General features: G+C 45.9%; 1 protein-coding gene across 1 annotated transcript in view; it reads left to right on the top strand.

Moving 5' to 3' along the window:
• Positions 1-8,433: 8,433 nt before the first annotated feature.
• The window catches only part of LOC126428011 (acetylcholinesterase-like), a 780,456-nt gene continuing 776,259 nt past the window's right edge, over positions 8,434-12,630 (top strand). The window contains exon 1 of the mRNA XM_050089893.1: positions 8,434-8,667. Coding sequence (XP_049945850.1) covers positions 8,434-8,667 — 234 coding nt within the window. The remainder of the gene's footprint in view (positions 8,668-12,630) is intronic.

Genomic DNA, 12,630 nt, shown 5'->3' with positions numbered 1-12,630 from the left:
AACAGGAAAAGCAAGGAAAGGGATCTTCAAATGAAACGCGGCTACTTGACATGAACTTAACATAATTATTCAACAAAAGCGTGCAAGTGTCACACACCGTATCTCGATAACGGAGGACAAAGGAGAAATGGAGCGAACAAGTCGCGTTCCGTTTTCTTATATCGTTAAACAAACGAAAGCACCCACTGCATTTTGTTTCACGGAGTTTTCTTGACACATTTTGGCTCATCGATATTTTTTACAAAATAATTCATGAGTAATTAAAAATACGTCATCTCATTAGTACATTCTTTCTTTCAATCAATATACAAATTTATTTTATATGTAAAAATTTTTAGTAAGATTTTCAGGAGGTAATTAAAATTGGGGCTACTTTTTATTCATTTATAAAGTAACAAAGGAAATTCTCGAACCCGTTCGAACGCGAGTACCATATCCCCAGCCCTAGTGTCAGGATACTTGTGATAACATAGTGTACTTGCGCAGAATTCAATATACATTTTTTTTCCTAAATTAATCGAGAGTCTAATGGGATATGACCATTGATTAACAGTATGAAAACATTACTAACAATTTCTTCGGATGCTCACCCCGAGTTAATTATAATACTTGTCATCTGTAAAAGAACTATGCTTGACGTATAGTATATGGAATGTGTCAGACTTTCTGGGGTATGTAGTGTTTCATGATTTCCAAAAAGCGTTTGGTTTAATGTGTATAGTGTTGATTTGTCTTTTGATTCTGTTGTGGTATGTGTATGTAGTTTGATGGTTGTTTTCTTGTCGAGTGTGCGCGTGCGGTAGTGCGTGGCCTGGGCCTACTATGCGAAAAGAGAATGTTTTGTGTGGGGGGGGAATCAAATTTCTTTAATCATTTGCGATGGCAGATTAAGTTATTATCTAGTCAGTTTATGTTCTACATCTCCGTTGTTATTTTAGTGTCTAACATGATAAGTGAGTTATTTATCTTGATTTGTTTCTTTCTTACATTTTTGCTCAGTGAAACGGTACTTTGCATGTGAAAGCTTTCCTGTAGGCTAATGTTAGGAGCTTTCTCTTTATATTTTAATAATTTTCACATTCTTTTTCCATGTTAGGTGGTTTATACCCGTGGTATCTAAACGTCTCAGCAGCTTCCATTACTTAAATGTTCTTCTAACCACTTATAGTGATATAACTCAGTGGACTAGAGAAAGGACACAGGCATGAAATATAGCCCCTCATGCGAACTTGCAGGTATTTAAGAATTCTCTAACAACGTTGAGGATACACTACTCGCTCGTACGACGAGTTATTACATATGTGTCCGAAATACGGACGATGATTGAAGCGGATATAGAAAGGGCATTTGCAAGAAAATTTTGGCGAAAAATTTACGGGGTTGTCAGAGAGCATGACATACAGAAGGTTACAGTAAGGGAAGATACAGTAAAATCAATAATCTCAGAAGGTACGCTGGCTAGGAGGCAACAGCACTTCCACACATCCCTCCATTTTTTAAAGAATCAAGCTCTCATGTATGAAACGGCTACAAACGTCCGAATCGTTTACATGTAAGTTAACGTGTTAAATATTTGACGTTAAACATGGTTTAAGACGAAAAACCCTAATTATGTTGGTATTATTAGTTCCCATAGAGTAATGAAATAGTTTAGAAGAGGTTTGAAATTACATTTAAAGTTCGTTGGAAATCGTTGAATTCTCTTCCCAGTTGAAACTGGTAAGCAACGTTTGTGTGCGTGCAAGAGCAATCAAACTGCGTGTATACGAGTATCGTCTCAGTTCTGCGACTGCATTCGTGATTTCCTGTCAGAAAGGAAGTCATTGAGTAAAACAGAAGTGGTTGTGGCATTCCCTAAGCAAGCATTACAGGTGCTGTGCTGTTTCTAGTCTATTACACTGACCAGCTGGAACATTATGACCATCTACTATCGCTGTAAACCCATCCAGGCGATAGCAGCGTCACCTGGCGAGGAGTGACTGCTAGTCAGACACATGCTCGGTGCATGTAGAATCAGTGAGCGTGCTGTCCGTGTGTAGAATAGGGAAGGCGTTTGACCGACGGAGATTGTGGTGTCCTGGAGACTCGGCACTCGTTTCGGAAACTGCATGATTTGTCGGGTGTTCTAAGAGTGCCGTGGTGAGTGTCTTCAATACGTGGCGAAACAAAGGCGAAACCATGTCGAGACGTCGTGAGGTTGGACGGCCACCCCTCATAATAGATGTCGGACGTCGTAGACTGGGCACACCGGTAGAACAGGACAGGCGGCCAACTGTGGCGGAACTAACATCAGACTTTAATGCTGGGCTGAGTACAAGTGCGTCTGAGCGCACAATGCAACGAACACTCCTAACGATGGGCCTCCACAATCGACAACTCGTGCCTGTGCTAATGTGACGTTGGTCAGTCAGCAGAGCATTGGACGGTCTGATGAATACCAATACCTTCTTCATTGTGCCGATGGGACGGCGCGAATCCGTCATCTTCCAGGAGAACATCTCCTCGACACCTGTACTGTGTGACGGAAATAAGCTGGCGGCGGCTCCGTTATGCTCTGGGGAACATTTACGTAGGCATCCGTGGGTCCAGTGGAGCTGGTCTAAGGCACCGTTAATGCGCCGTGTCACAAGGGCAGCAGTGTGATGGGGTGGTGAGTTCCAGTTGGCTCACTAGATCTGAACCTGATCGAACACGTCTGGGACGTGATTGAGTGTGGCGTCAGAGCTTATTGCCCCCCTCCCTGGGATTTACGGGAATTGGGTGACTTGCACGTGGAGATGAGGAGCCAGCTGCCTCCAGAGACCTACCGAGGCCTCATTGCTTTCATATCTGTGCCAGAGAGGGACATACCATACCAGCTGATCAGTGTAAACACTTTTGGAGAGCATCTGAGCACCCCTCTTAGTTTGTTTTCAGATGATGCAGTGAAGTCAGCAGAAGTTATTACTTAGAAAAGAGACCTGTATGTTGCGAAAAGTAGCAACTGACCCTAAATAATGAAAAGTGTGAGGTCCTCAACATGAGCACCTAAAGAAATCCTCTAAGTTTCGGTTATGTGATGAATCACACAATCTAAAGGATGTTAGTAGAACAGTCATTCGACATACCAACATATCCTATTCATCACAAACTTGGTACATGTGCTAATGCGTTAATGCGGAAACGATTTACTCTGAAAAAATTACTTTCATTTGCCGACACCAGGAATAATCCTGACGCTATATAGCCTACTGTTTGCTTCACGGTATGACATCTACACCATGCACTCTTAATTAAACTGTTTTATGTGAACAGTAACAATTCTAGTGATGAACTGAGAGAGCACTGCCGACTGAAAGGCCTCAGGAAAGGTCCGATGTCATTAAATGGTTTAAAGATGATGGTGATGATGATGATGATGATGATGATGGTGATGAAATTCGAAAACGCGCATCAGCTTGGTGTGGCACATGGAGGAGGAAGCCGTCCTATCGCCATGCAAATTATTGACGAGACTGCTGTTGCTGTAACTGACCAGGGAGCACGTACCCCGGATAGCGCTACTGCTTGGGCAGTGTCACGAGAATTATCCATCCCATGGTCAACAGCATGGAAAGTTTCGCAGTGTGTTTTACACTGGTACACGAACGAGATCCAGACGCTGCGGCAACGGAAACCTCATGATTCGCAGTAACGTTTTGAATTTGCTTTCCAGTTTCTGGCCGTGCTTTGGCTTGCGCAGTATGCTTGTAGATGTAGATACAGACCTTGGATGGAAAGTCGTTCACAGACATAGAAGTAACTTCAGGTGTGCCACAGACAAATGTGTTTGGATCCTTCTTCATTTTGCTTGTTAATGACATCACAGAGAATGTTGCTACTAACTTCAGAGTGTAAGGGATATAATGGAGTTATCGGCAATGAAGTACTGTCTGAGCAACGCTACACGAATATTCAGTGAGACACTGGTAAGATTTCAAAGTGGTGCAAAGCCTAGCAACTTTTTTAAAATGTTCAGAAATGTAAAATCGTGCACTTCACGAAAAGAAAAATACAGTATGCTATGACTATAGTAAACAAAGAATCACAACTGGAAGCAGTCACCTCCTACAAATAACTGAGAGTAACAGTTTGTACCAATATGAAAAGGAATGATTACAGTCAGTCATAAAAGGATAAAACGCTGCAGTCAGGGACTGTGCAGCTGGCCCTGGCGGAGGTTCGAGTCCTCCCTCGGGCACAGGTGTATGTGTTTGTCCTTAGGATAATTTAGGTTAGGTAGCGTGTAAGCTTAGGGACTAATGACCTTAGCAGTTAAGTCCAATAAGATTTCACACACATTTGAACATTTTTTCATAAAAGAAGGTGGCAAACTTCGGTTGTTTCATAGGCCAGTAGGAAAATGCATCAGTCTGCAAAAGACGGGTTCGACATGTCTTTGAATACAGGTAGTGGGTGTGGGACCTGTCCCAAATTCGAATAACAACGAATCCTGGGCGTTTACGAAGTGTCATCCTCTGCCAGTGGTACCATTGGATGGAGTATGTAGGGTCACATGCTCCGCTCACAGGTCTCCCAGCTCTTGTCGGGTTTCTTGATCTTGGAGCCGCTTGTACTCGGTCCAGGAGCTCCTCAGTTCGCTTTGCAAGGCTGCGTGCACTCCGTACCAAGGAAAGGTTTCTGGCTGCATCAGCAATTGGACGCAGATCCTGCACAGGCAGCCAGGCACTCTGACCACTGAGGTACGGAGCTGGACACACAGCATACTCAAGAACGTTGGAAATAGCTCACCCAGGCGGAAGAAAGGTACCAGCGTGTAACTGCAAACAAGTAGAATGGGATCCATCATGCGAATTATCCTAGTTTGGTGCCAGTGCATGTGCCCACAGACCCTGCAGTGGCGCTCCAATGGGTCAGAGGCCCTGTTTAAACATTGCATAGTGAACGAGTCATACACGTGACGATCACATCCCGACCTTAGGAGGACGTTAGTAGGTACAGGTAGACGTGTTAGGCGACGTTTCGTACTGTTAAGCGAGTTTCAGAGGGGCCTAGTGATTGGCAGGAAAACCCTAGTCCGGTCGACACGCCGTGTACCTCGCTAGCTCGATTGTGAGAGTGTTTAGATGATGTTGAGAGCAATGGACAGGAGATGGCACCAATGTGCGACGCACTGGGTACGGAGGGACTGGGAAGATGGCGAGGCCAGAGGATTGAAAGATCATGTGGCGAGCTATCAGGGATCCTGCAGTGACTGGCTCCACGATACAAGCAGATCTACATGTGCCAATTGTCCGACAAACCATTTGTAAACGCCTCGCAGATGCAAATTTCCAACGTTCTTGCGTATGCTCTGTGTCCAGCTCCGTACCTCAGTGGTCAGAGTGCCTGGCTGCCTGTGCAGGATCTGCGTCCAATTGCTGATGCTGCCAGGGACCTTTCCTTGGTACGGAGAGCACGCAGCCTTGCAAAGCGAACTGAGGAGCTACTCGACCGAGTACAAGCGGCTCCAAGATCAAGAAACCCGACAAGAGCTGGGAGACCTGTGAGTGGAGCACGTGACCCTACATACTCCATCCAATGGTACCACTGGCAGAGGATGACACTTCGTAAACGCCCAGGATTCGTTGTTATTCGAATTTGGGACAGGTCCCACACCGACTACCTGTATTCAAAGACATGTCGAACCCGTCTTTCGTAAGTAATCTGTTTTGCAGGCTTATGCATTTTCCTACTGGCCTACGAATGAACTGAAATTTGCCACCTCCTTTTATGACTGAGACTTCGTAATCGTTCATTTTCATATTGGTATATACTGTTACACTCAGTTATTTGTAACAGATGACTGCTTCCAATTGTGATCGTTTGTTTACTATAGCCATAGCATACTGTATTTTTCTTTTTGTGAAGTGCATAGTTTTACATTTCTGAACATTTAAAGGAAGTTGCTAGTCTTTGCACCAATTTGAAATCCTACCAGTCATGTACTGTCGTTAACAATGAGACATTAGTGAATCCATCTACAGTGATACCAAACCAGAACGATGTTGATTGTGTCATAGGTTAGTAAAACATGGTGGTTAGTGATGAAGCGTGATTCGCTTTGGGGATGGATGATAAATGCATGCAGGTATGCAGGCAACACAATGAGTTCCACCTGTACTGTAGCACGCCGCACTGCCTGCACAGCCAGCATAATTTTTGAGGCAGTCATGGCCTACAATAGTCAATCCAGAATTGTTGTATGTGGCCAGTCCTGTGTTCATCACGTCCTTTGATCTCACATGGGACCTCTCCTATCTGGTCTACGAGTGCACTTCTCCAGCAAACCAGTGCTCATCTGCATACAGCTCGAGTTGCTCAAGACTTCCTACATCCTGTTCAGACTCTTGCATGACTGGCTTGCTTCCTAAGCTTACACCTGATGCTAATCAACTCGACACTGGATCGTTCACACATATATTTCAACAAGAGGCGGTTCAACACATTGTTAATATTGTACTGTACTTGTCTGCTTGTACTCACTGTATTTGTTTACACGTCTTGATTTTCAGATCAAGTGAATCATTTGTACAATTATGACTGATAATGCAGAATGAGATTTTCACTCTCCAGCGGAGTGTGTGCTGCTATGAAACTTCCTGGCAGATTAAAACTGTGTGCCACGCCGAGACTCGAACTCGGGACCCTTGCTTTTGCGGGCAAGTGCTCTACCACTTTTTTTTTTTTCAGGAGGGCGGGGAGGGCAGAGTGATCAGGGGTCATAACCCGAGGCCTGGTCATAGTGTCCATCTCACCCGTCAAGGAATCAAGGAATCAGGGATGGTAAGGGGAAATCTTTTGTGGAAATTTTTATTTATTTTTATTTACTGTTTTTAATATACACTTCATTTGGTTTTACTTTATACCACAACAAAAATAAATGTACCCAGCACCGCATCGTGCTCCGAGTAAGGAAAACAATATCTCGGTACGTTCCTACACCGAGGTAATGCATATGGGGAAAACGAAAAAAAAAGTGGTGTGTACATGATGCAGAAGGGTGCGTCGCTACTCTCCTTGTGCTGCATCATCCAGATATGTCTTCACGTATGTCGTATGTTATTCCACCTAGAATCGAACTTAGTCTTGTTAGCTCACTCCCTAAGTAATTAGAAAAAGTCTGTATTTTGGGTTCTGTACGATCTTGTAATGACGTTCTTGTAGGTAGTTCCAAAAGTCGAATGCATCTTTAGGTCCATCGTGAAATAAGTAGTGTACCACATGTGCACGGATCCATGTGACAGCGTTGGTCTTGGTGCGCGGGAAATACTGTTGATCCGGAAATAGTAGAAACAGAGGTATAATGTGTTCCGGAGTCACTCGTAGAAAATAGGACAAAATTTGTCGCACCGAGCGCCATAAGTCTTCTGCTGCACCACATGTGAGACGGTGTTCGTCCGTGTCTTGTGTCCCGCAGTCTACACATAGAGGCGATTCCGCCATGTTTATCTTGTGGAGGCGTGATCGGACGTCTGTGTCCAGTGTAACCATGTGAATCATCTTCCACACCACCTTCCAATTAATCTGAGGGCTTTTGGCCTCCACGATGTTTGGTGGGCGCCTCTGTTGTAGGACATGATATATATCCGGCGCCGACGCCTGTTTCGTCGGTGGTACTGCGATACGGACATAGCTGTGTTCAATGTAAAAGTTCCCGAAGTAGTAGAAGGGTGGGGGTATGTCTTGCATCGTCAGTGGGGTCGGAGCTAAGGACTCCAACAGCCAACCTGTCAAACGTTCCGGGTGGTGGCGCCACAGCTTGATGTGTGAGCTGACATACAGGGCCACAGCTCTGTCGTGGACGTGGACTAGACCAAGACCTCCCCTTTCTGGGGGAAGGGTCAGTGACTCTGACTTTGAAGAGCATGCCTGTACTGACGTAGGCTTCGAATGCCGCTAATAGACGTCGAGCCATCAGTAACGGTATTGGAAGGACACGCGCTATGTGCGGAAGGTGCGATGCGAGGTAAACATTGACGAAGTGTGTCCTTTGGAGAATGTCGAGGGTCCACAGACGAAGGCTGAAGATCTGGACCCGAATTTGTTGTAATAGGCGGCGGTAGTTAAGAGCCGCAGTGCGCTGTATGTCGTCGTGAAATCCGGAGACATTTGATAGTGCCACGAAGCTGTAGGGGTTCGACACACGCTGGGGTCAGCACGTCTCCTACGGCCATGGCGACTGATTGAGCGACGTTGAGACAGCTGTCGGAATCCACCTGAGCTACCCAAGCACGACTCACGCCCCGTCCTCACTGCTTTACTTCTTCGCGAAAGGCGAGGGTCCCGAGTTCGAGTCTCGGTCCGGCACACAGTTTTAATTTCATTTCGATCTGACGGTCCCCTCTCGGAGCGCCGTCTACAGTGCGCCCGCGCGCTAACGCGGCCCCGGTGACGCCGGTGTTGCAGGAGGAGATGCGCCGGCTAGTGCTGTGGCTGGCCGCGGCGGCGCTGGCGGCGGTGGGCGGGGCGCAGGCGCGCGCCTTCCCGCACGCGGGCCACCACAACAGCTCGCCCGGCCGCTCGCACCACGGCCACGGCCACGCCAGCGCCAACGCCTCGGGCGCGGACGCCGCGGCCGACCCCCTGGTCGTCGCCACGACCAGCGGGCTCGTGCGCGGCCGCTCCGTCACCGTGCTGGGCAGGGAGGTCAGTAGCGCGCCAACGCCGGTTCTGTCCCATCGGGCTGCTCACCAGCCTGGAGGGACTGCCACAAGCTCTACGTGTACGATGATACAGCATAACATTATGAGCCCTCGGGTTGGTCTAACTTTGGAACCCTGTGGTGTGTACTGTAAGACCTTCGGTACACACACCATCAGATTATTTGAATTGTTGCTCTAACGAAGTAGGCGAGTGTCAGCAATACGTCTCGTGGTCTTATCGTGGCGTGTTTATCTTCTGCCGTTAGGTCAGACGATAGAAATGCCACTTGCATGCTTAGAGTAGCAGATTGACGGTGACCTACTTTAAACAGAACTTGATTAATTTTCAAACACATTTATTAAAATAATAACAATCTTAAAAATAACTTAACTTGGTTCTGGATGGTATTTACATATGACAACCTCAAGTTCCTTTGGTATTGGTACGTTAATCGTATTCTCACATATATCTCTGATACTTGACAAAAGTGTCTATAAATTCATCTTCATGGCTATGTACAGGAATATGGTAATCTTATTAGGCGCAGACTGAAACTTGACTATAGACTGGTACAGACTAATCCAGACTGGTGCAGACAAATGTAGATGCACTAATCGGAGATCTGTACACTCGTTATAATACCTCGCGCGTTCAGGTATCACTGCGCGAGTGTGATCCGCGAGGAGAAAAGATTCTACGTTAGCAGCAATCTCATTGGATGCGTTACATATTAATACGTGGATCGGCGGAAACAGAATTTGGTCCGTCTCTACGGCAGTGCCATCTCGTAGTGCGGAGGTGGATGAGTGCTGCGCATGCGCTGTTGTGCTTAGTGGGGCGCGCTCTAGTGGGAAAGTTGTGTACGTGCTAACTATGCAGAACTATGTGCACAACAAACCCAATACAGGATAGACTCTTAAGTCGCATGGTCGGTAGGTACGCAGAGAGCGCACAGGATAAGGTTACGGTTGTGGATGGGGCTTTAAACGGTTACTGTGAGTTGCACAAAGAAACACACAACTATGAACCACTTATTTACACATTGCTTTAAAAGATCACAATCAAACAATATGGTTGAAGGCTTAGTTAAGGAAAACTTGAGGTGATTTCTGGGCTGAAGGCCCAAAACCACACCAAAGACGAGAACAGCTGAAGGCCTGGCTTAGAAATCAAAAGCAATTAAAAATACAACATAAAATTTAAAAAAAAACATGCAATTGAAAACAATTAGCGGCTGAAGGCCTACACTACACGTCTGAAGGACAACTATAATTAAAACACATTAATAAACAATTTTTCTAACCAAGAAATTTCTTTTTAATCTTACAATAGAATGACCGGAAACCTAATTAAAGGAATATTAACTTGCTGCATGGCTGAAGGCCACAAATAAATTTGAATCAATGGCTGAGGGCCTAGACAACAAGTCAGACAAGCAATTTTAAATAAACCCCTTCCTTCTTATAAAAACCTTCCTTTAAAGAATAAACGCTGCTGAAGGCCTTATTAAAATGGTTGACATAAATGCTCAGCTGAAGGCCACACATAACACATCGAACAACTAATGGCTTAGGGCATGCATTACAAACAACTTCAGATAGAACAAATTTTAAGAAAAAAATTTTTAAAATAAAATCAATCTTCAAATTTTAGTTTAACACGGCTGAAGGCCTTTACGAAAAATTTAAAAGGAACTGAATTAATACACAGCCAAAGGCCTCACACAGTACTTCAAACTAAAATGAAAATCACAATCTAAAACAGACAGAAGAAGTGGTGCTCAGAAGTGTTCCAAGGGTCAGCCGGAGAAGGTAGCTCAAACACTGTGAGGTGAGAAAGGCAGCAAAAATCGGATGGCAACTCAAACTAGGGATGGCCCAAGGACCGACCAACAATTTAACCAATTCCCTTCTGTCCGACCAATGGCGCAATGACGGAAAATATTGGCTGAGTACGAGGATACGAGCAGCACTACGTCTTCAGAAACTGGCGTCTAAAAACAGCCAAGGGAACAATAACCACTCTAAGCAAAATATGAACCAAACAACTTAAAAGGCTGTCAAACTACACGCCGTGCCGCACAGCACCAACACAATGAGGAAAGGCACACTGCCAGAAAACTACGCTATGGACCAGGTCAGGTAACTGGGGCGTTAACGGCCACAGGGCAGAAAATACCGTTGGTGCACTTTACTGGCAAGTAACGGTCAATTTAATAATTAATCACAATATAGGAAGATGGCTGCAAAATTTCGCCGACTCCAATACACCATATGTTGCTGCTAGCTGGAGCAGCCCAGGAAGCAACAACTGGCAATGAACACAGTTGAGGTTTCATAACAGGTTAAATGATCACTCAACTTCATCATCCAGGTTCGATGGGCAACAAACGTTGTCGCTCTTGCAGCTGGCACCTCACGAACTGACAGCGCGTGCACGCCACCAGCAGTCCCGGCCTGGCCTAACGCCGCGGAGACTTCCTCACTGCTGTGTCCCAACCAGCTGACTCAATCCAGCTCGCAGACAGCATTAAAATAGGTGCTAAGTCAAAACCACACAAGCTACACACAGTTCCACGAAACACTTCAACAAGCAACTCGAACAATACTAAAACCAGTCACTGTAGAACAACTAGGAGGAATCAGAAGTCGATACACACAGAGAACCTGGAAGCAGTTGACGGCCAAATACATGTCGTCCAATGGAACGACTGACCGATCGACCAACCAAGGTCGTTCCCACCGAAATCATGCGTGCCGGGAACAGTCGGGCGAGTCATGGCTGTCCGGACCTCACTGCTGCTCCATCCCCACTGAACTCCCGATACATGACCCAGAAATACTGGGGTCACTCCAAAGATAGTATGACAGTGCTCTTATCGATAAGCGCTGATGCTGCCACTCATAGGCAGGCAAGCCAGCAACTTAGTGACACCAGTAAATCGAATAAGAAACAGGACAGCAGTACCGCAAAGACAAGATGTCAAGTTAATAAATGGCACAAACACAAGCTGTGAACAGCTCACCACTGTAGCACTATTCTGGTCCTCTATGCAGGAGAGTTATCCTACTGGAAAATGGCATCACCACTAGGGATGCGGTCCAGCATGGTGACATGTAATTGTTCTGGAGTATTTTTCACACAGTCCACAGCTGTTGTAATACTTTCATTACTACCACGGGTTCCAGGAAATAACAGGTGAATGTTCCCCATATCATAGAACTACACCTGACTGGCAATACATATTGGGCAATGCCTGTTTTGAGTAACCCTCCATCTGAGCCCGTCAGGTTAATCGTGTGGTCTAACGCACTGCTTTCTGGGAGGGAAGACATGCCAGTCCCCGGCACAAATCTGCCCAGTGGGTTAGTATCGAGGTCTGTCATGCTGGCCAGTCTGTGGATGGTTTCTAAGGCGGTTTTCCATCTGCCTCGGCAAATGTGGGCTAGTTCCTCTTATTCCGCCTCAGTTACACTATGTCGGCGATTGCTCCACAAACACTTTCTCCACGTACGCGTACGCCATTTTTACCCTATCACGCAAACAGAGGGGCTACTCTTGTCTCATGTGAGACGTTTCCTGGGGTCCATTGGGGGCTGAACTGCATAATAACACTGTGTTTGGTGTAGGTCGGTGGTTCGGTGACTGGACTGCTGTCGCCTGTTATGAACCACTGAGGGCTTTGGCGGGGACGTATCCTCTGTCGTTTCTAGGTGCCCAGTTCCATACAGTACAATACAAAAACCTTCCATCTGCATGATAGTGTATCTGGATACGACCTTCGACCTGATGTAACAGGAAACATAATTGATATGACTATGGAACACATTCCCATGGTGGGGTCTTGAACCTGTTTCCATTGCATGATCTGTCTGAGTCAATATGGGGATGCATAAGGGCGTCTGCTGTGGAGCCCCATGTTCAACAATGTGCTCTGGACAGTGTGCTCAGAAACACAAGGTCGTG

This window comes from Schistocerca serialis, chromosome 12, assembly GCF_023864345.2.
Source record: "Schistocerca serialis cubense isolate TAMUIC-IGC-003099 chromosome 12, iqSchSeri2.2, whole genome shotgun sequence".
NCBI classification, from domain to species: domain Eukaryota; kingdom Metazoa; phylum Arthropoda; class Insecta; order Orthoptera; family Acrididae; genus Schistocerca; species Schistocerca serialis.
Note: the sequence above shows the minus strand (reverse complement) of the source record. Positions and strands in the feature narration are given on the sequence as shown.